The sequence below is a fragment of the Anolis sagrei genome, chromosome 6, assembly GCF_037176765.1.
Source record: "Anolis sagrei isolate rAnoSag1 chromosome 6, rAnoSag1.mat, whole genome shotgun sequence".
NCBI lineage: Eukaryota > Metazoa > Chordata > Lepidosauria > Squamata > Dactyloidae > Anolis > Anolis sagrei.
In genome coordinates, this window is record NC_090026.1 from 122,436,780 (window position 1) to 122,461,289 (window position 24,510).

Genomic DNA, 24,510 nt, shown 5'->3' on the forward strand with positions numbered 1-24,510 from the left:
TTTATGTGATGAAAATTGGCCTTTTTATTGGTTGTGATTCCATTATGCAAGACAGAGATTGAAAACAGGAGATGTTCCAAGTCCAAGCACAACAGATTTACAAGAGACAGGATGGAAAGAAAAAAACTTTTTCAAAAATTGACAGCTCAACACACTTGGGCCCGTATTTCCCAGAACAGACAATATCAATGCTAATTCAAACAGGAACCCATGCAGAAATTTCCATTTGCGGCTTTTAAATAAAACTGGTTATTGTGACAGGATGTGAACTGAGTTTTATTATCTGCTATTTAAATAGATTGATTCACACCAATATATATATATATAGAATCTCTATATAAAAATATGTCTGGAAATATTTTTGTTCTACAGTTGACATTATTCTCCAGTGTTGCTCTAAATAACAACCAGATAATAACAGATTTTACACAAACCAATGTTTCAAAATTATGCAACTGAATGAACTTAAGGCATTTGGCAAAATGACAGAATCAGACATACTTGGAATCCAAGTATTAAAAGTCCAAGGTTCCAGTCTAGACTAAATCAGGATCATCAGGACTAAACTGACCCATTGGTTTCAGTGGGACTTACATGCAACTAAACCATATCTGAACTAGAGCAGAAACAATGCTGGTGCAGATAAATGTGACCGGAGCCTTTAAGAGTCTGTCTACTTGGACTGTATTTGCAGGTTTCGAATATACGAGAGGTATTCGTTGATGACAACTTCTTCCTCTTCCAGAGTTAAGTCCAAGTAATCTTCTTCATGTTCTGGAATATCCTCTAGGATTTCGTTGACAACTTCTGCGTCCATGTCTTCATCTGTTGAGGCTCCAGACGTACCTAGAGATAAGGAAGAAATGCAGTGCACAAATGCAGACAAGGTCTTTTATTCACACATGCAACAATTTACTTAAACCATAAGGGCCAACTGGTCTAATCCCAATCTTCCATGAAGGGATATACAACTAGAGCACTCCTTAAAGAGATATCCATCCAGCCTCTGTTGGTGTTGGAAATAGCAACCTTCTCAAGCCTCCACTAGTTATTTGTTATGTATATAATTGCTTAATGTATTATATATGTGTGTATTGGTTTGCAATCTTACCTTGACTCTGTTATAGGAGGGGCTGCAGACCATGTGATCAGATCTGGGTTTGTTCAGGGATCTGACTCCATTTTAGACTTTGGATGCCTTTATACTTCAGTAGCAACAATAGTATAGTTTAGGCTTCAATGCAGGAACACTTTGTTTTGGACTTCAGTACCAACAGTATGCTATACAGAAGCAATTAGACTCCATTGGACTTACAGATTCGACAGAGACTCTATTAGACTCTCAAAACAGAGAGAAGCTTTTGACTATGGACTATTGATTCTAAAAACGATGCCCTGTGTTATCAACACAGAGAAATTACTTCAAATCTACTTGTAACTGGACTGATTAGCAAAGTATTGTATATTCCGGAATACTAGACAACTTTTTAGGTATGTAAAACCTTATAAAATTTTGGAGGTCGTCTAGTACGCTGGGTAGAAAATTAAAATAATAATAAAATTACAAAAATTACTCCTCCTCCTCCTCCTCCTCCTCTGCCGTCTTGTCTCATGGTGGTCTCCCGGGCAGGCTCCCCGTCCTTCCTCTCTTCCTGGCTGCCTTCCTTGCTCAGTCCCAAGCCTCTCCCTTGTTGGCGCCGAGGCCCCTGGGCTGCTTTCCGCGCTTCTCAGGCCGCTCTCCTTCCTGGCTAGGCCTCACGAGAAGCACCTCTTCTCCCGCGAGACGTTGTCTCGCTAGAGAAAAGGTGCTTCTCACGAGGCCTGGCCAAGAAAGAGAGCGGCCTGAGCAAAAGGGCCTCCTGCGCTGGTCAGGCCGCTCTCCTTCTTCCTGGCCAGACCTTGCAAGAAGCGCCTCTTCACCCGCGAGACATCTTTGTCTCGCGGGAGAAGAGGCGCTTCTCGCGGGGCTGGGAGGCAGAGACGCCATGGCAGCGGAGTGGGGGCAGGAAGGAGGAGAGCAGCCTGAGCAGCGGAGTCATCTTAAACGGCGAGTATATCCCCAACTCTCTGTTTTGTGTCTTAAAGTTGGGGGGTTGTCTTATAGCCCCAGTCGTGTTGTACCCCGGAATATACGGTACCTGTATGTGGAATGTTCCCTCATTTATTGCAGGTGTTATGTTCCAAGACTACCCACAATAAGTGAAAATCCGTGAAGTAGGGACGCTCCTCTTTCCCCCTCTCTCCCTTCCTCCTGCCCCCCTCCCCTTGCACACCACACTTCCTGCTGATTCCTACTCGTGAGCCTGTCTCCCCCTCCCCTCCTCCTCTTCCCCCTCTTCCTTCCTCAAAGCAAGCAAGCCCTCCTCCTCCACTTCCCCCTCCTCCTTCCCCACAAAACAGCGAGTCCGCAATATGCGAACTGCAAAGTAGCAAGGGAACACTGTACATTAAGTTTGTGAGTAAACCAACTATATTATTTTTAAAGAACTCTTTTGTCTCTTGAGAGCATGAATTAAAGGCAAATATATTTTAAAGGAGAGTAGAGGTTTTTTGGGCAACTTCAAGGAACACTTCTGAAACTCTGAATATATGTTTTTGTGCATTGGCATGTCTTTGTCCCTAGCAGTTCAAAGAGATATCTAGGTACATCAGTTTAACAGCTGAGAAACCTAGTTGCCTGGCAAGAATGCATGAATGCCATTTTCCAAAAAGGTTGACTCTTAACAGGTCATGCTTTTACCAAGAGGTTATGGCTTCATTTCTCAAAAAAATGTAATTTTTGCCTTTCCAAAGATCATAAAATCTCCAAAAGGTTCTGGAGATTTCCATTTTCCAAAAGTCTAAAGACCTCCAAAGGAAGAGTGTGCCCCCCTCCCCATTGCTATTCCACCACTGAACAGCTATATTCTTCCCAATGTTTATGTAGAATTGTTTTTTTTTTTTTTAGCTTGGACTCACTGGATTGTTTTCCAGTCCATAGAGCAACGGAAAACGACCTGGAGGGCTGTAGTATGCCCATGCCTGAGCTAAATATACTAAACTCTTGAAGTCCACAGGGCTTTCCAGATACTTTATCATATTGACTGCCCTTTTTAGACATGTTTAGCTTTGTTAATACTCTTATTATACTGTGTATACCCACTGAGAGCACTCTCCCTTTTTTCTCTTTTACCTGCAGAGTCAGTTGGAGAATCTTTGGATGAACTGGATTCATCCGACGGAGTGGTGGTCTCTGAAGAGGCCTGCAAATCAGGCGGGAGAACTCCCCCGTAATGGGCCAGCGTCTGTGCAGCCAGCTGAATGTTGCCTTTGAATACTTTCAGAGCTTGTTTTGCTATCTCTGGATTAAATCCCATGTACACCAACTACACAAAACAAAGGCAAAGAAGAGGTACAGGTTGCTGTAGGTGATCACAAAATAAATCCCCCCTCCCCTTTCCTCCAAGTGGATCAGGGCCATATTTTCACCCTGAAAAGTTCTATGAACTAAGTTGGGCTGGAAGAAAAAGATCAATCGCTTAAGGCTTCTGACTGAGCTTTACAACTACACAGAAATTCAAAGGTGGTTTCCTCGCATCTAGCTCTAAGATTGTAACCAAGCTTTTAGTTCAGGCATGGACAAACTTTGGCCCTCCAGGTGTTCTGGACTTCAACTCCCACAATTCCTATCAGCGGCTGTTAGGAATTGTGGGAGTTGCACCTGGAGGGCCGAAGTTTGCCCATGCCTGCAATATTGTGAGACAGAAGGCTACCCCTGTTGACTTTGTTCTGGAACCCATTCTGATGCAAGTCCTATCCTTCTTTGGTCCCTGTGTCTATCTGTAGATTCTGCACACACAAATGTTTAATCAAAAGAAGACTGTCTGCAGGAAAGAAGAGGACTATAGCCAATAGCTGGATCCATCAAATAACACAAAGAAGCAACGGAGTTATTACGTGTCAACTTATTCAATAAGGAGTCCCCAGTGGAGCAGTGGGTTAAACCGCTGACAAAGAAACAACAAGAAATGACAAAGAAACAACAAGAAATACTTTTTACCCACAAGCATTAAGAAATTACATGTATTAGAAACCAATACTTTCTCATTACTTTATTTTCCAGATCACCAGACTGGGCCACAGCAATGCGTAGCAGGGAACAGCTACTACATTATAACTGTATTCTCAGTTCTGACACTATAAATAAAATAATCACCCAGCTCTCTATTTTTCCTATCTCTCTCTTTCTCTATCTGCCTCCCTCCCTCCCATCTTGTTTTGTCTGAATACCTTGTTAGCCCTGAGTCACTGTAACGGAGTGCATGCATAACCCCCTCCTCTCCTCTCCAAATATACTCAACGGTCAAGACTTACCTGATCAACACTTTCCTGAAGGACATGAAACTGATCTCCAGGATCATCATCATCTGGCAAAAGTAACTGGGGGTTGTCAAGCATAAGCTAGGACAAGAAATGATAGCATGTATAGATATAGATCTGTATAAAACATAATCACAGCTTTATTTCCAGCCCTCAACATGGAAATTTTTTTATCACAGCTATTACATGCTGGGACACTTTTTCCACTGAACTATTCAACACAATTTCAAAATTCCTTTGTGGTCACTTAACGTATTTATGACATTATTATGATTTTTTGCTTTGTCATGTCCCACTAGCTAAGAATGCTAGAGTAGGCATGAGCAAACTTTGGCCCTCCAGGTGTTTTGGACTTCAACTCCCACAATTCCTAACGGCCTACAGGCCGTTAGGAATTGTGGGAGTTGGTCCAAAACACCTGGAGGGCTGAAGTTTGCTCATGTCTGTGCTAGAGCCTACCATTCAGTTAGTCACTATTATTTATTTATTTATTATTTAGAGCTTTTATAACCCGGTCTTCTCAACCTCCGAAGAGGGACTCAGGCCGGCTAACAACAGGCAACTCATCCACAAATAAGCTAAAATATATTAATATCATAATACTTTAATACGTAGTCACTACTCTTTGCTCAACCATCTAGAACTCTTTAATACTCCCTGTTCCTTATATGAACATCTATAGCTGGAATAAGCTTGTTTTATTTGGCTGTTCTTGATGCAGGAAGATGAGATGTTCAAAATACTGCACAGAAGTAAATTTAATTCTACAGGAATCTTACTCATCAGCTCCAACTGACATTTTTAACAATATGAAAAGGCAGAAATATCATCTGGCCAGGCCTAAGAAAATAATAGTTTTTGAGAAAAAGAATAAGCTTTGTTTCCAATGGATGCAGCATTACAAAAGAGCACTTACCTTAACAGCTTGTTCAAGGTCTCCTTTTGCCTGATGAAGGGCTTCTCTAGCAGCTCGCTCCGAATAGCCCATGCTCTTCAAGGAGTTTATATCCTCTATCCGCTTTCGCCTTTTCGCTCTCTCTTCCCTCCTTATTTGAGCCTTCTCCTGCAGCAATATGACAAAGAAGTGCTCCAGATTATGCTAGGAGATCAACATGTGGAACGGCAATACCATGCAACTGAATGCAGAATCAAATGTGCAACTGAAAGAGTGCTCATTTCAGCAACATCAGTGGAGAATGCACACCTGCAAACACAAGAGCTCCATAAGCACAACTCTGCTTCCAAACCTTGAACTGAATGTAGTTTTTTGTGCACCTCACAAAAAATTACAAATTGCTTCTGCAGGGGACCTTATATGTGTAAGACACTGAAGGCATTCATGTTTCTTTACAAAGAAGTTGACTGAAAGCTGAGATCTCAAAATATCTATCCTAGGCATGGGCTGGCTTGGGTCCTCCAGGTGTTTTGGACTTCAACCCCCACAATTACTGGCTGTTAGGAATTGTGGGAGTTGAAGTCCAAAACACCTGGAGGGCCCAAGTTTGCCCAGGCCTGATCTATGGTCATAGTTCTGAAGTTTGAGATTTTTCTCCCCCCAAAAGGTCCTTTTTCCAAGAGATTTCATATGTGTATTATTTTAAATGACCAAAATTCAGCATGAACCTGAAACCATTTCTCATTCTAGAGATATAATGATTAATGCTTTGAGCACAAAAATGAATCATGCAATAACACATTAAGTGCAAGATGCAGCAACTGGATTACCAATTGGACAGCTGCTGATGAAAACCATATACAGCAGGCTCTCCACTTTTGTCAGGGTTAAGGGTGCAGGATTCTCACAAAAGTGGGGGGAAACTGCATGTAAAACACTTTTTTGCCTCAATGAACACCCCTCTAGGAATCTCTAGGTTCTCCAGGAGGATTTATGGTTAACTTTTGCCAGAAGGTGACCAAAGGGAGGCTTAGGAAGCCCTGAAGTCGTATTCTCTCTAAGAATTTTTCCATCCTCCAGCATGACTCTATGGTCGGTTTCTAGCAAAAGTTAGCCATAAAGTTGTACTGAAAGACCTAGAGATTCCTAAAGAGAATATATTAATCTAATTAATATATTAATACACACATATATATAGAATAGAGGAGATAAATTATATTAATATATTACTAAATATAATTAATCTACTCTATTCTGCCTTGGTCAGAACACACCTGGAATATTGTGTCAAATTCTGGGTACCACAATTGAAGGGAGATGTTGACAAGCTGGAATGTGTCCAGAGAGGGTGACTCAAATGATCAAGAGTCTGGAGAACAAGCCCTATGAGGAGTAGCTTAAAGAGCTGAGCATGTTTAGCCTGCAGCAGAGAAGGCTGAGAGGAAACATGATGAGGGCAATGTATAAATATGTGAGGGGGAGTCAAAGACAGGAGGGAGCAAGCTTGCTTTCTGCTGCCCTGGAGACTAGGACGCAGAACAATGGCTTCAAAATACAGGAAAGGAGATTCCACCTGAACATTAGGAAGAACTTCTTAACTGTGAGAGAGAGCTGTTCAGCAATGGAACTCTTTTCCCCAGAGTGTGGTGGAGGCGCCTTCTTTGGAGTCTTTTAAGCAGAAGCTGGATGGCCACCTGTCGGGAGTGCTTTGAATGCAATTTTCCTGTTTCTTAGCTGAAAGGGATTGTACTAGATGGCCAACGATGTCTCTTCCAACTCTATGATTCTATGAATGCACCAATAACAACATGTAACAAAATTTATTTCCTGTTCAATTGTGTGGTGCTTTGAAAGTAGTTGATATCCTTCAGAAACTTTTTTTTGTGGCTGCCACAAACTATGTTGAATTGGTTGAGACTCTGTGAGATATTTAGTGAATAACCAAAGCAAAATGTGCTGCAGTTTAATAACTTTTCCCATTTTTTTGTAATGATAGAACCCATTAGGAAATTACATTTACTTTTCTTTTTTGTTTTTTTCCCCTTTAGACATTGTTATGTTATGTTATTTTCTCTTGTGAAATTACTAATAAAAATCATTTGAAAAAAAATCATTTGAAAAAAAAAGGAAATGACATTTATAACCCAGGAACAAAAATGGTGTTACATAGTGTAATCAAAATCTACAAAACTTAAACCTACCGATGTGGAAGGTTGACTGTAATGCTGATTTTCTAAAGGCTGTTGAGAAATTACTGGACTGAGTGCAAGGTGCTACTTATAATTTTAAAGGCCTAAAAGACTTAGAAAACTGGTTCTTTGAAGGAAGGTCTTGCTCATTATCTGGCTGCTCAAGGACTAAAATATGTTTAGGATACTAAAGGAAAGATGTTCTTCTCTTATGTCCCCCCTCAATGAGTGGCTTCCATTAGTGGGACACATCCTTTGTGTCCCACTAATGGAAGCCACTCATTGAGGGGGGACATAAGAGAAGAACATCTTTCCTTTAGTATCCTAAATACAGAAACACCTTCCCCATAGAGGCCTAAATCCTACTAGCATCAGTTTCATTTTGGGACCAAGCATTACATCCCTTTTTGCTGAATGCTTTTGGGGGTTAATTACTACCTCCAGATCTGTACACATGAGCTGTTCCCAGCTGTTTTTTAGCTATTTGATTTTAAGTGGCTCTTGTGAATTGTGGCATTACAGCAATTGGTGATATTTATTATTTCCTTACATTCCACACATTGCCTCATCCCCAACAATACAAAAATACATCCTTATGGGTAAAGCATGACACTATACCTCTCTTCTGTTGGAAATATGACTAGCTGCATGATCCACATTCCCATCACAGGCACGGAGACCAAGACGAGCTTCCTGAGCAGAGAAGCCCAGAAGTAACAAGCTGTTGATCTTTTCTGGGTCGATGCATAGCTCCTGAAACAAGCCATGAGCCTGCAAAGAGAAAGACAAGGACATGAAGCAGGAGGAGCCTATAGACTAGGCATTGGCAAATTTCGGCTGTTAGGAATTCTGAAAGTTGAAGTCCAAAACATCAGAAGGGCTGAAGTTTGCCTGTGTCTGCTATAGACTCCTTAGGAAGGAGAAAATTATGCAATATGATCCTATGTGCTCTTGTGTACAATTGAGATACCTCCCATGTTTCATAACAGGCTTGCAACATTAAGTGCTGATTCTGATTAAGAATTATACCCTGTGTTCTCAACACAGAGAAACTACATCCTATCTATAACTGAACTTCAATAAGAAATATGCCTGTATGCTAAATTAATACAATATGTTTATGAGTAAACAAGGCACAAGACTTTCTTTTGTCTTTGAGTGCCTATTTTTAAACTAAGAGTATATGTTTTTGGCAACTGCAATTTCAACTTCAACTTCAAAGAAACATTTTAAAACTCTGCTAGCTAAGTATATGTTTTTTTTGTGTGTGTGCGCAGTGGCATGGCTTTGTCCCTGGCAGTTCAAAGACATGGTTTATCAGTTCAACAGCTGTGTGCCATTACAAGAATGCTTGTGAATATCACTTTTTCAAAGGGTTGACTTCTAACAAGGCCATGCCTTTCCTTGACTAGTGGTTTTCAAAAGGTGGTCTGCAGATGTTCATGGAGATTCACATATGCCAAAAGGATCTGACATCATTTTTTCCTTTCGAAAAGTTTATGAATGCCATTTTCCCCCCAAAAATATATATAAACATACCTTCTGAAGATGTTCAGCAGCTTCTCTTTCTCTGCCATTATGATAATGACTTATTCCTTGAAGCAAATAAAGCCTCAGAAATAAAGCCTTTTCTCTCCCGGAACTTCCCTAAAGGGTAAGAAAAGTATTTACAAATGGGTCAGATTCAAAGACCTAACAAAGACAGTTTTATTTACTGAAGAGCTTACAAAACCTACATGCACCCGCACAAGCGAGAAAGAGTGAAAAGGGTAGGATCCCAAAGTAAGAAAGCAAGCAAAAAATGATGATCAGGTATATACATGGAACAACATTCAAGCTCTGACCCTGCTCTGATCTCTTGGAATTTTGAAGAAATGAAGCAATGACATTTACTTTCTCTAGATAGGAAGAGGCAATTGCAATGGAATCCAGTTCCAAAATAGACCTCAATATAAGTATCATACAGGAAACGACAAAGCAGACATTTGAGCAATAATCTAAAACAGCTAGATATGAAATCTGATCAGTAGAGAATGAGTCCAACTGGACCAAAATAAAATGCACTTGCCACGTTTTGTATCTATTCTGCGGGTTTTTCTCACAATAGATTTCTCAGGTTTTAAAGTTCTAAATGTCAAGGACATTTGTAAAAAACAGAAACACCCAGAGAAAGGACAGTCTCTTTGGCCTACCTTTATAGTGACCAGCCTTTCATGGTTCTCTCCGTAACACCTTCTGAAGCAATCGTGGGCTGCAAGGAGTTTCTTCTCAGCATCGTCCAGGCAGTCCAGCTGTCCTAAGTGGAAGTAGCCCCAGACAATGTCCAGCTGCAGCACTGCATAATTGTCAACTGTGGTCAGGAGTTCTGAACCACATTCACTAAAAAGCAACAAGGGAAAAAAACGTCATTGGAGAAGTGTCCAACCATAGATAGAACCCATATGTACACAAAATAGGCATTAGAATAAGGTATTATTGGTCTTGAAAATCTAGTTCGTGCCTATGAAAGCATGTTGACACCAAGGAGTTTCAGGTTATTGTCCTGTTGGATTTTAAGGAAACTCCTCTTTAATAGCAAAACACACCAATAATGTAAGGTGAATTGGCTAAGCTAACTGGGTTATCTGAGTCCACATTCAGATAATGTGGGATTTTCTGCCTTGATGTTCTGGGATACAGGGCTGTTTGGAAGGGCCTTCAGTCAGAGGGCATAGTACAGTGGTTCTCAACCTGTGGGTCCCCAGATGTTTTGGCCTTCAACTATCAGAAATCCTAACAGCTGGTAAACTGACAGGGATTTCTGGGAGTTGTAGGTCAAAACACCAGGGGACCCACAGGTTGAGAATCACTGCTATGGTGTGATACAATAAAGTCCTACAATTCGCAACAGACAGCATAATCCACCCACTTCCAACACACACACAGAAGCAGACCACATCTCATCTAAGTAAGAATAGCAAGGCAGTATTTTATTTCTCTCTGGTTCTATGTTGTACATACATGGACTCCGCAAAGAGAGAGTCTAGTAATAACAAAGAGGGAGAAAACTCTTTGCACAAAAACAGAAACACTCTGAACACTAAACAGCATGGTTAAGAGCACTCACACAGCCTCCCACAAGGATGGTAAAACATCAAAACATCTGCACGTCCCCTGGGCAATGTCCTTGCAGATGGCCAATTCTCTCACACCAGAAGCGACCTGCAGTTTCTCAAGTCGCTCCTGACACACACAAAAACAAACAAACAAACAAACAAAAAACCCCTGCACTTCTCAAACATGGAAACACTGGCCCAAATATGCAGGCAAGGAGCTCCAGAACTATTGCTATTGCTGGCCAAACCCTCACGTTTCCATTTGCCTTTATTTTACCCAAGATACTTAAAGTGTGAGTGTATTAGTTTGGGTCATGTCATTAAAGGTCTCATGTGTTAAAAGAACTGTGGCATGGCTGTGAATGGAATCTTTGCTGAGACTCTATTGAGGGCTTTATCTCAGCCACTTCCTATAATTGTGATTCTGTCAACACTAAGGGCGTGTGTCATAGCTCCTGTGGCATATTTTCAATGCATATGGCAGTTTTGTTGCTTTCACAATGGCAGTATTAACTACTGACCTCAACGAGGTTGCTCTATAAAACACAATAACGTTATTAGAAGTTTTTCAACAAACAAGATTCCTACCAGAAGTGTTTATCAGCATCTAACAGGAATGGCAGTGCCATCGCGTATTCTTTTTTCTTCAGCAGGGCTCTCCCCTTTTCATGATACCCCATAGCTAACAAAAGAGCCTGCAAAAACACAGGAGGGAAGAGGATTTCACCAACGTTACCCTTTTAGTATTAACTAGACTGTAAATAAAAATGAATTATCCCAACCATACTTGTCACTCTTATAGCTTACACTCACTTTTTTGGCTTCTGGGGGAATTTTTATGGTTCTTCCAGTCTGGTTCGCTATGTCCAAGTAAGGTACGCTATCCGGATCCATAGAATCTTCTGCAACAAGAGCATACAAAACAGACAGGAAAATAAGGAAGGGCCAGGCTGTGGTGGGGTATAAATAAAGATCATAGAATCAAAGAGTTGGAAGAGACCTCATGGGCCATCCAGTCCAGATGGAATCTCCTTTCTTGTAGTTGAAGCCATTGTTTCGCGTCCTTTAATTATTATTATTATTATTATTATTATTATTATTATTATTATTAAGTCTCTAGTGCAATTTTATTGTCAATTTCTGGCAGAACTGTATTGGGAGCTTCAGCCTTATAAATCACAGCTTCAGCCCTATATTTTGCCTACATATCTCATCATCTGGACACTTATTCAAGAACTAAACTAAGAGAAATTCAGAAAACAGTTGGTTAGAAGACAGAATTAAAAATTGGACTTGAGTAACTCTTACTAAGAACCTTTAAGCCTTTTGAAGACCCTAACGAGTGTGCACAAATGTAACTGTTAACCAGCAAAGGGAGAAAAAAGGCCCACTCAGGGCTTCTAATGCAGCTTATTCATATCTTGACCCTTTGAAAGACACAAATAATTGTTTATTATGCATTGTGGTTTACTTGAAAGTAAACCACAATGAACGATTTGGTATGAACTTGATTCCTAAGATTGAATTTAGAAGTTTTCCACAGAGCACTCAGGGCCCTTCCACTCAGACATATAACCCAGAATACCAAGGCAGAAAATCCCACAATATCTGCTTTGAACTGGTTATCTGCCGCATCGAATCCTCTGGGAGATGCTAGCGGGGTACAAATAAAGTTTAATAATAATAATAATAATAATCTGAGTTCACACTGCAATATATTCCAGTTCAAAACAGAAAATGTGGGATTTTATTCAGTTGTGTGGAAGGGGCCTCAGACACTACCAGCAGAACTTTCCCATATCTGAAGTCCTCGGGGTGTTTCTGCAAAGAGGAGAAATGCCCTGTTTTACAAAGGCTAATACCTTTAAGAAAGTAGGACGAAACGGCAAAGCCTTTTCATACTTTTTCTTCCTTCTCGCCAGTATTTTATCAGTTTTTCACTTACTTCTGTCTGCCAGTATTTCCAATCCCTTTTTTGTCCTCTGCATCTTTTTATTCACTTCTTTTGTCTTCGCTGCCTCTTCCTCACGTTGCATTTCCTCTTCGCGAACTCTCCTTCTGGTCTCGTCTTCACTCAACTTCAGCTCAAGCACCATGACCTTGACGTTGTGTGTTACGCCTTGCTCTTCTAGTGTCTTCCCTATAAAAGGGAGAGAGATTGATAGGCCAGGTAAAGTTATATTTCCCAACATAAAGCCAGAATGCAGCTGTACAACCGTTTAGTTAAATAGTTTTCAAACAAATATTACATACCTAGATCAAGTTGCTTCTTGTTTATAATTACTTTGATACAATTTTCTTCAAATCCGTATGTCTGTGCTATTCTGTGGAGTAAAGCAATAGATACTAAAAGTCCAATTTTAGGATTTACTGTCTACATTGTTGAAATTAATGTCTTCATTTCCAGAATCATTTTGTACATCATGTGATTTTTGCACAATTATTAATACAATGGCGAAGAAATAACTCACCATTTTGCAAGCTAGCAGCAGCACACGGCATTATAAGACAAGACAGGATCTTTTCAAACAGTTATTCTCTAAGCTTGAATGATGTAGGCCAAACGTACAGAACCAAACAGTTAGAGGTCCCTCTCCGCTTCACATGTGATTTCCATATAAATAAACTACTATAAACAAATAAATATACTTTGCCATATACATTTTTTTGTGTCAGGAGTGACTTGAGAAACTGCAAGTTGTTTCTGGTGTGAGAGAATTGGCCATCTACAAGGATATTGCCCAGGGGACACCTAGATGTCTTACCATCCTGTGGGAGACTTCTCTCATGTACCCGCATGAGAAGCTGGAACAGACAAATGGGAGCTCATCCTGTCTCACATGGAGCCCCCGGTGGCGCAGTGGGTTAAACCCCTGAGCCGGCAGGAATGAAGACCGACAGGTCGCAGGTTCGAATCCGGGGAGAGGCGGATGAGCTCCCTCTATCAGCTCCAGCTCCTCATGCGGGAACATGAGAGAAGCCTCCCACAAGGATGGTAAAAACATCAAATCATCCGGGCGTCCCCTGGGCAACTTCCTTTCAGACGGCCAATTCTCTCATACCAGAAGTGACTTGCAGTTTCTCAAGTTGCTCCTGGCACGATAAAAAAAAAAATCCTGTCTCACAAATTCGAACCACTGACCTTCGGGTCAGCAGTTCAGCCGGCACACAGGTTTAACCCATTGCGCCATCAAGGGCTCCTCCATATACATAGATATATTATACACACACACATACATAAAATCAACACACTATATTTGCAGGTTTGACCTTTGTGGATTTGATAAAAATGTTCTCTATATGAATATTTAAGACCTTCAATGCAATATATGGTCAGCTTCCATCAGATGTTGACCACAGACTTCTGCTATAGAATCTAGAAATGGCTAAAGAGGTAAAAAAAATCAGTTTTTTTTAATTTGGCATTTTTCCACTTTCATGGGAATCCTTCATCTTTAATTCCAATGAATATGGAGAGCCGTTGTTGGAAAATATGCTGTTACAGGGCATTACTGAGTGTAATTTGAAAACATTACTAAGCTGAGTATACTTCACACAAAGTATCTTCAAAAAGATAAGCAGTAGTTACTTACTGAGATCTCAGCTCCTTGCCTGTGATGACCAATTTTGTCTCCAGCATATTTTTCCGTGTCTGTAAAGGTTTGGAAGATATAAATACTAAATTAAAATTAACTACATTCTACTCTGAATTTTGCTCTGGATTTCTCCCTGCCTCATCCCACTTCATGTCTCACAATCGGTCAGAAATATAGAGATTGACTGTTTACAGTATCCTCCCAGTCCCACAAATACTGTTTCGTTTTAAAGGCCATGACATAGGAATTCAAAAGTTTATCATTCAGAAGGAAAGGGAATGTATTCCAAAATGGGTTGCTGTGAGTTTTCCGGGCTGTATGGCCATATTCCAGAAGCATTCTCTCCTGATGTTTTGCCCACATCTATGGCAGCCATCCTCAGAGGTTGTGAGATCTATTGGAAACTAGGCAAGTGGGGTTTATACATCTGAGGAATGTCCAGGGTGGAAGAAAGAACTCTTGTCTGTTGGAGGCAAGTGTAAATGTCGCAATTGGCCACCCTGATGATAATAATAATAATAATAATAATACACTTTATTTATAACCCGCTACCATCTCCCCAAAGGGTGTACAATATTTTGTTATTTTACCAATGTGAATTCACTTCCATTGAACTTTCAAGGTAAAGGAAGTCAGTCAACCCCAATGGATCCTTCTCAGACAACCTTGTCCCTAAATAAAACTGAAAATCCTTTCTTGCCAGCTTATTTGCCTCTTTTGTACGCATGAAATATTATTACTCATTATACTCCCACAGCCATTGCTACACATTTTAGAATACGCTTCTTTAGGTAACATTAAACAATTGCTTACTTTACCCATCCTTGCAGGCAAGGCTACTTCAAGCGTTGCAACGCCTGTCGTCTTGTAAGCTTCATTTCCCGTTCCCCGCTCGACTGCTTTACAGCGTATTTCTTCCAGAAGGGCTGCTATTTCATTGTCATTATAATTTAGCCTGGCTGAATATTGCACCGCGAGATTCTGGGACAATAAAAAAGGCATTTGTTCAGAACATGAAAGCAGTAAATATGCATGAAATTGAAAGCAGCCGCAATATGGCAGCCTCCAAGTACTTGCCTTCAGTTCCTCACCCGCCTCTTTGTTGCTGTTTGTATAGGGAGGTTTCCAGAGCTGAATTTTGTCTTCCCGTAAGAAAGTTTTCAACTTCGCCGAAAGGTACTTGTCCTGTGCCATCCTAGTGTAGAAAAGAAATTAAGATGTATAGTTCTCTATATATTATCTAGTCTAACGCACAGTGCAATCTTGTGGGCAAATCAAAATGAACATTCTACTTTTTCAGTTCCCAAAAGGAACATATTCATTAAAGATACTGCCTTTTCACTATCAAGTGAAGGGCAATTTTGGACAGAATGCCTTCTGGCGAATGCTCCAGGCTCACTGTGTGAAACCTGGTAATAATAGTAATAATAGTAATAATAATAATAATAATCCTTTATTTATAACCCGCTAGCATCTCCCGAAGGACTCGGTGCAGCTTACAACAGGCCAAGGTCCAATACAACAATAAACAAGACAAACAACAATACAGCAGTAAATAAAAGTCAAGTAATAAACATAACAATAACAACACGACGGAATTAAAACCAATGTCAGGGCCGGATGTAATGGTTAAAATTTTTAAAAAACAGGGCATGACCGAGTAAAATGGATGGATGTTTTGGAGATAGGTAGGGCGTGCAGACAGTCCTAGATCTCTAGTAAAGTGCATTTGGGACAAGGTGCTTGGAGTTTCCTATTCTGGGAAGGCACACTGAAACAGCCACGTTTTCAAGCTCCTCCTAAAGACTGCCAACGTCGGGGCGTGCCTGATATCCTTGGGGAGTGAGTTCCAGAGTCGAGGGGCCACCACAGAGAAGGCCCTGTCCCTTGTCCCCACCAATCGCGCCTGTGATGCAGGTGGGATCGCGAGCAGGGCCTCTCCGGAAAATGGAAGAGATTGTGTGGGTTCGTTTATCAAAATGCGGTCACACAGGTAGGTGGGTCACAAACCGTTTAGGGCTTTGTAGGTAAACACCTGCACCTTGTACACTGCTGTTCAATGAAGAACAGGATGGGCAGCTGTGAAAGGCTGAAAGGCCAAGTTTAGGTTTCAATTAAATGATCCAGGATATATTTGGTCTAAAAAATCCCCCACCCCACTCAAAATATGAACGTCTGGGAGACAAAAGTGAGAAATTAAGGGAGGGAAACCCTGTTTTTACCTAGTGAAAAAAACAGAATTGCGAGGAGGTGGTTCTTTAATGGGCCTTTCTATCTCTGTTCCCTATCAAAACCTGTAGTGTCTTCTGTTCTGCTTCATGTTTCATTTTCCAGGAGGTCTTGGCTCCAGGAAGGACCCTCAATGGATACCAAAATCTATTATATACAATGGCAAAATAAAGAACTGTCCCTTATGTAAATGAGTTTTGGAATGTGAATGGTTGAATACAGCAGACTGGTTGCATTTGGATTTGGGGGTAAGCTATACTCAATTTTTTACCAAATCCAGTTCCTTGAAGCCTCCAGAAGTGGTGAAAATAAACCTTTTTACCACCAGAAGCATCAGGTGAGGGGACAAAGGCTGCTGAAATAGTCTTGGGCACCAAGTACAACTGGTGAGGTGTGCTTTGTCCATCCATAATGCAGATAATACTGGGTTAGATGGACTAACTTTAGTCCTATGTGTGTATACATATATGCATGTATGTATGTGCTTTATTTACTTTATTTATACCCTGCTTTTCTCACGCTGCAGGGAACTCAAAGGGGCTTACAGACTAAATGCCACATCATAAAACAAACCGTATCAAACTATAAAACATATAAACAAATTAATGCACACAAAAGCAATAAAACAAATTTTGAAAGATCATTGGGTTGTTGTAGGTTTTTTCGGGCTATATGGCCATGTTCTAGAGGCATTCCTCCTGACGTTTTGCCTGCATCTATGGCACACATCCTCAGAGGTAATGAGGTCTGTTGGAACTAGGAAAAAAGGGTTTATATATCTGTGAATTATAACTGACCACCTTGATTAGCATTTGATTGCACTGCCAGGCAATCAAATGCTAATCAAGGTGGTCAGTTGAAACATTCACACCTAGCTCCAGCAGACAAGAGTCCTTTGTCTCACCCTGGTCATTCCACAGATATATAAACCCTTTTTCCTAGTTCCAACAGACCTCACTACCTCTGACGATGCTTGCCATAGATGCAGGAGAAACGTCAGGAGAAATGCCTCTAGAACATGGCCATATAGCCGAAAAAACCTACAACAACCCAGTGATTCCAGTCGTGAAAGCCTTCGACAATACATTAAAATATCATTGATTAAAACATAATAAAGTGCCAAGTCTTGGTTTCAATACACATTGACTTTCTCATGGTCATTATTCAAGTTGTTGGGGGTGATTCTGTATTATCCTATTCTCTAAATGCCTGTTAAAGAGGTCTTTAACCTCTTCCTGAAGACCAGGAGGGATGGGGCCAGCCTAATGACACTGGGGTGGGTGTTCCACAACCAAGGGACCACCACAGAGAAGGGCCTGTCTCTTGTCCCCACCATTTGCGCTTGCGAGGGGGGTGGACACACACACACATGCATTTCATGATAATGTCTTTTAATCTACTTTGAGCCATGAGGAGAGGAGGGTATCAATTTTCTTTAATACTTTATTCTTATTCCTATTACAGTATTAATAATCTAACAACCTAAAGCTGTTCTCGCTTTAAGTGCTCAAAGCTGAAATGGTTTAAAACACATTTAAAATATAGTAATAAGGCCAAAACACAGCACACCTAATAAAGATCCTTTTGCCATATGAGTTAAGAGCCAAGGGCCACCCAAGGCATTTCTTGATTTTACAAAGTGGAAGCAGTTTTTGAAACATGGGAAAGTTCTGAATGTTTCTAAATGGCTGGACTGGGTGGCCCTTGTGTCTCTTCCAACTCTATTATTGAAACTAGGAATTCTGTCATTAACTATTCCCGCCAAATGTGGTAGAAACATAAAGAATAAGTCTCCTTGGAACTTGGTTAGGAGATTGTATTTATGCAGAAGATTATGCCTCTTTAAAAGTGACTATCACGAAAGCTACAAGTGACTTAGACCTTATCTCTCCTGGGATGCAACAGTTGTGAAAGAGTGTAATGTTGTTCAATCTTTGTTTGGCCTGTTCTTATAACAATATTAAATTATGATGCTTTATATTTCTGGTATCAATAAAGTTTAAGCTCCAGGCTGCCAGCCAAGCATATTTCTAGCAGAAAATAAAAATGAAATGGAAGTCATAAAGAACATTATACAAGCAAACACAACATTCATCTGAGGCTGAGTAAGAAATAATCAATAAATATGGAACAGATGTTTGCTAATGATTTATCATGATGTTTTTATTTGCTCATATAACTGCTCTCCTCATGTAAACCATTTTTATAAGAAGCCCCTGACAGGTTAAAATCATATTCTGGCAAGAGTCTAATGCGTGCACTTGTAAATTGGATTAACAGATAAAATGCTCATTTAACAGATGCTGGGGTCAAACGCAGCTCCGTCTCTTTACTAAAATAATAGTTATTTTATTGCACAAATCTAATCAAATTTAAATCCTAGCAAGGCTTTACATACCTGGTGAAATGAAACCTAAGAATGAAATTAGAATCAGCATAATATGGTGGTTTATATGATAGACTAAAATGTATTGGTTTCATGCTCAATACCTGACTGAGCCATGAAACTCAGGTGACCTTCGTTCACTCTCTCAACCTGACATCCTTTGCAGGGCTTTTTTGTGAGGAGATGAACTGTCTATCTACCTCATCTTCTGGTCCAGTGATTTAAACCCGTATACTGGCAGGACTGAAGACCAACAGGTCAGAGGTTTGAATCCGGGGAGAGTGTGGATGAGCTCCCTCTGTCAGCTCCAGCTCCCCATGCAGGGACATGAGAGAAGCCTCCCACAAAGATGGTTAAACATCAAAACATCCAGGCTTTCCATGGGCAACATCCTTGCAGACGGCCAATTTTCTCACACCAAAAGCGACTTGCAGTTTTTCAAGTCGCTCCTGACATGAAAAAAAAATCTTGTGCTTATTGGAAAAAAAGAATATCTAACTGAGAATATAGTCAAATAAACAGAGAAAGAGATGTTAGATCTTCAAGTAATGAAGAAACAAAGATTTTCAAAGCACCTACAGAAGTCTTCAGAGCTACTATTAAAAGACCTGTTGACAAGTTTGGCACAAACAAGATGAAAATGAAGGTTTCAAAGACAGCAATCTTTAAATCGCTTTTTGGAGCAAAATCCACCATCCTGAAGAGGAAGTGGTCTAAGGACTACAGCTGTCACTGCTTCTCCTTGCCATCTCCACCATGTTTGCCACATTTAAGCATCTGCCAAGGATCTCAGCACAGCCGGAGCTGCTGCCAGGTTTTACAGATGTAGCCAATGAAAGCCGACCAATATTTTGGTATTTCTGGAGTTCTGATATGAGTAGGAAGCCAGGAAAAGCAACTCCTGGTTCCTTCATATAGACTTTCACTATCAGTACCATATGGATAAGCAGAAGGTCAGTGGCTTAGCTTTGTTCAATTTCCCCACAAAAGCCCCTTTCAGCCAAATCTGTAGCCTTCTCGCTTGGCATCGCCATTTCTCTTTGAGCCAAATCGGGAAAACAGAAAGCAAAGCTCACTGAGGAACGGAGGGATTCCCAAGCAGCTGGTGACGGGGAGAGAAGGAATCCTCTCTTCCAGAAAACCAGAATAAATTAAAGGAGAAAAATAAAACTATTTGTAAAAAGACCTCGATGTGGAGCCTCTTAAAGATTCATTTTACGGCTGCTAGAAGATCTGGCAAAGATCTTTAAACATTGCCATCTGCTGCTTGGGACGTGGCAGTAAAACAGATTCATTAGTTTTGCTTTCAGTAGTATTTGGTTCATACACATTTATCACATGGCCACAGAGAGGGGGGGAAAGAAAGCAAAATACATTGTGAAAGCATAACATGAGCAAATTTAAAAAGGGGGGTGACTTCATAAGGAAACTAGTAAAGCAGATGCACCCAAGTTTCCATAACATGATTTGCTAGGGAAAGCTTGCAAAATATCTCAACCACTTGTGTAACATCTATGCTATTGTTTTTATAATGATTTTCTGTATTTGGCCCAAGGAATACTCTGTATAAAGACCTCCACCATACTCCTAGGTAGAATACTCCACTGCCGAAAAGCTCTTACCATTATTAGGAAATTCTTTTGAATGTTTAGGTGGAAACCTTTTTCCTGCAATTTGAATCCATTGCTCCATTGTGTCCTAGTCTCTACATTCTGGAGCAGAGAGTTCCACTGCTGAACAGCTCTCACAGTCAGGAAGTTCTTCCTAATGTTCAGGTGGAAGCTCCTTTCCTGTAATTTGAAGTCATTGTTCCGCATCCTAATCTCCAGGGCAGCAGAAAACAAGTTCACTCCCTCCTCCCTATGACTTCCTCTCACATATTTATACATTGTCCTCATCATGTCTCCTTTCAACCTTCTCTTCTTCAGGCTAACATGTCTAGCTCTTCAAACCACTCCTCATAGGGCTTGTTTTCCAGACCCTTGATCATTTGGGTTGTCCTCCTCTGAACACATTCCAGTTTGTCAACATTTCCCTTCAATTGTGGTGCCTAGAATTGGACACAGTGTGATTCCAGTTGTGGTCTGACCAAGGCGGAATAGAGCAGTAGCATGACTTCCCTGGATCTAGGCACTAGACTCCTATTGATGCAGGCCAAAATTCCATTAGCCTTTTTTGCTGCCACAGGACATTGTTGGCTCATGTTCACCTTCCTGTCCATGAGGACTCCAAGAGCCAGGCATGCTGTATCTTTGCATTTCATTTTTTTCTGCCTAAGTGGAGTATCTTGCATTTGTCCCCGTTGAACTTCATTTTTGGCCCTTCCACACAGCCATATAACCCAGAATATCACGGCAGAATAATAATAATAATAATAATAATAATAATAATAATAATAATATAAAACTTTATTTATACCCCGCTCCATCTCCCCCAGAGGGACTTGGTGAGGCTTACATGAGGCCACACCCAACAGTATAACACACAACAATATAACACAAAAAACATAAAATGCAAAACAATGTAATAAGCAACACAACAATATAAAATCAGACATTAAAACACAAAAGATTTAGCTGGCCAGGGCCAAATTCAGGATAAAATTTTAAAACACTGGGAGATAGGACAATGTCAAACATCGAGAGGAGGATCCAACAATAATAATAATAACAACAACCCACAATATCTGCTTTGAAATGGATTATCTGAGTCCACACTGCTATATATTCCAGTTTAAAGAAAACAATGTGGGATTTTATTCAGCTGTATAGAAGGGGCCCTCTCTCTAATCTGTTTTGCCCTATATCTCTAATCTGTTAAGATGGTTTTGAATTCTGCTTCTGTCTTCTGGAGTATTGGCTATCCCTCTCAACTTGGTGTCATCTACAAACTTGAGGATCATGCCTTCTAACCCTTCATCTAAGTCATTAATAAAGATGTTGGACAGAACCGGGCCCAGTTTACCTGTCCGAACGTATTCTCCCCTATGAACCATCAAGATTGCTAAGATCGCCTGGAGGGGCCCTGCTCTTGGTCCCACCAGCATCACAAGCGCATCTGGTGGGGAGGAGGGACAGGGCCTTCTCGGTGGTGGCCCCTCGACTCTGGAACTCCCTTCCACTGGAGATCAGAATGACCCCCTCTATCTTGACATTCAGAAAACAGGTGAAAACTTGGCTCTGGAAACTGGCATTCGAAGAATGAGTCAAGTCCTGTGATATGGGTGGATGTCGACGATTTATGACTTTATGATGACGACTGACCATTGTAATTATATGATTGTATTTGTTTTTAATGTCTTAGTGTAATCTGGAATACGATGTTTTTAATGATTGTTGTAATATTGTTGTTGGAAACCGGCCTGAGTCCCTCGATGGAGGTGAGAAGACCGGTATACAAAACTGCTAAATAAATAAATAAAGGCACTCCACTTATCACTTATTTCCAGGATGAAGAGGAAGCCTGGGTGAGAATTACCCTCTGGGTTCGTTCACTTAACCAATTTACAGATCCATCTAACCGTAATTTTGCCTAGCTCACATCTGACTAGTAAATAAAATCCACTGGACTATTTGGTCCCCATACCCCATATATCCCCATACCAAAAAAGGGAAATGCGAAAGACTGCACAAACTTCCGTACAGTGGCCCTTATGTCTCATGCCAGTAAGGTAATGCTCAAGATCCTGCAAGGAAGACTCCAACAATACATGGAGCGAGAGTTGCCAGATGTTCAAGCTGGGTTTAGAAAAGGCAGAAGAACGAGAGACCAGATTGCCAATATCCGCTGGATAATGGAGAAAGGCAGGGAGTTTCAGAAAAACATCTATTTCTGCTTCATTGACTATTCCAAAGCCTTTGACTGTGTGGATCATAATAAACTGTGGCAAGTTCTTGGTGGAATGGGCATACCAAGCCACCTTCCCTCTCTCCTGAGGAATCTGTACAAGGACCAAGTAGCAACAGTCAGAACTGACCACGGAACAACAGACTGGTTCAAGATTGGGAAAGGCGTACGGCAAGGCTGCATCCTCTCACCCAACCTTTTTAACGTGTATGCAGAACACATCATGCGATGTGCGGGGCTGGATGAATGCAAAGCTGGGGTGAAAATTGCTGGAAGAAACATTAACAACCTCAGACATGCAGATGACACCACTCTGATGGCCGAAAGCGAGGAGGAGCCGAGGAGCCTTCTAATCAAGGTGAAAGAAGAGAGCGCAAAAGCCGGGTTGCAGCTAAACATCAAAAAAACCAAGATTATGGCAACAAGAATGATTGACAACTGGAAAACAGAGGGAGAAAATGTGGAGGCCGTGACAGACTTTGTATTTCTAGGTGCAAAGATTACGGCAGATGCAGACTGTGGCCAGGAAATCAGAAGACGCTTACTTCTTGGGAGGAGAGCAATGTCCAGTCTCGATAAAATAGTGAAGAGTAGAGACATCAGACTGGCAACAAAGATCCATTGCCTAGTCAAAGCCATGGTATTCCCTGTAGTCACCTACGGATGTGAGAGCTGGACCTTAGGGAAGGCTGAGCGAAGGAAGATCGATGCTTTTGAACTGTGGTGCTGGAGGAAAGTCCTGAGAGTGCCTTGGACTGCGAGAAGATCCAACCAGTCCATCCTCCAGGAAATAAAGCCCGACTGCTCATTGGAAGGAAGGATACTAGAGACAAAGTTGAAGTACTTTGGCCACATCATGAGGAGACAGCAAAGCCTGGAGAAGACAATTATGCTGGGGAAAGTGGAAGGCAAAAGGAAGAGGGGCCAACCAAGGACAAGATGGATGGATGGCATCCTTGAAGTGACTGGACTGACCTTGAAGGAGCTGGGGGTGGTGACGGCCGACAGGGAGCTCTGGCGTGGGCTGGTCCATGAGGTCACGAAGAGTCGGAGACGACTGAACGAATGAACAACAACAATTTGGTGTACACGAGATATAAATTAATGCCAGGCTTTGACTTGGGTTACATGACTTGGGTTACTTTGACTTGGGGGTTACATCCCCCAAATATCCCAAGATCTGTATAAAGGACAGCATTTTACTGTGCTGATGTATCTAGGGCAGGCCTGGGCCAACTTGGGCCTTCCAGGTGTTTTGGACTCCAACTCCCACCATTCCTGACAGCCTCAGGCCCCTTCCTTTCCCCCCTCAGCCGCTTAAGCGGCTGAGGGGGGAAAGGAAAGGGCCTGAGGCTGTCAGGAATGGTGGGAATTGGAGTCCAAAACACCTGGAAGGCCCAAGTTGGCTCAGGCCTGTGTTAGAGTATCCAAACCTCACCTCCCAATAGAAGGAGAAGGATAAACAAGGCCTTGTGACTTCAAGAAGGCCTTGTTTGTCCCCCTTTCCCCTTCCTATCACTCACCTGCTTGACTCCAGCTTGCTCTGTGTCTTTCAGGCCTGCCCGCCTCCTGACTGACTGACGAAGCTTCGTCACATCACAACCGAAAGCCAAAACACACCAACTGAAAGGGAGGGAGAATGGCCTGCCGTCACGTGATCACACAGAGCGACGCCCCGCCCACTCAGGCCCCCGTTGGGTTCTGGGTCTCGTAGTTGAGCCAGGCGCGCTGAGCGTTCTAAGCCCGCTTCCCTGGACTCCACTTCCCAGCATGCCGTTCGGTGAATTGATCAGTATGGGGAGTGGAAAGTGGAATGCATAGCCTTATAGTGATGTAGTAGTGTGAGCATGTTGGGAAGAATAGGAGTTTGGCTGCCATGGCTCAAGGCTAAGGGAGTCTTGGGATTGGTAAAGAC

The 24,510-nt window shown here is 41.5% G+C and overlaps 1 protein-coding gene across 3 annotated transcripts; it reads right to left on the minus strand.

Annotated features, from left to right (window-relative positions):
- On the minus strand, positions 1-24,264 carry NUB1 (negative regulator of ubiquitin like proteins 1). Of its 3 annotated transcripts, XM_060782617.2 has the most exons (15): positions 24,119-24,264; positions 15,212-15,329; positions 14,948-15,115; positions 14,132-14,190; positions 12,792-12,862; positions 12,484-12,678; positions 11,352-11,440; positions 11,127-11,233; positions 9,636-9,822; positions 8,983-9,090; positions 8,062-8,214; positions 5,276-5,422; positions 4,354-4,440; positions 3,173-3,365; positions 1-846 (listed from the first exon to the last, which is right to left on the minus strand). In XM_060782617.2, the coding sequence occupies exons 2-15, from the start codon at positions 15,326-15,328 to the stop codon at positions 674-676; spliced, it is 1,854 nt and encodes a 617-aa protein (XP_060638600.2). In that variant the 5' UTR covers position 15,329; positions 24,119-24,264; the 3' UTR covers positions 1-673. The 3 variants fall into 3 exon arrangements, with proteins under 3 accessions (XP_060638600.2, XP_067326477.1, XP_060638601.1); XM_067470376.1 differs by lacking the exon at positions 24,119-24,264 and having other exon boundaries at positions 15,226-15,317; XM_060782618.2 differs by lacking the exons at positions 15,212-15,329; positions 24,119-24,264 and having other exon boundaries at positions 14,953-15,042.
- Between the last annotated feature and the right edge of the window lie 246 nt (positions 24,265-24,510).

Excerpts from the sequence above, each read along its gene's own strand:
- NUB1 (XM_060782617.2), bottom strand. The coding sequence starts at position 15,328 with ATGGCACAGGACAAGTACCTTTCGGCGAAGTTGAAAACTTTCTTACGG. Across the intron at positions 9,823-11,126 it reads GATGCTGATAAACACTTCTG|TGAATGTGGTTCAGAACTCC; the intron begins GTAGGAATCTTG and ends GTTGCTTTTTAG. Across the intron at positions 8,215-8,982 it reads CTGCTGAACATCTTCAGAAG|GCTCATGGCTTGTTTCAGGA; the intron begins GTATGTTTATAT and ends TTCTCTTTGCAG.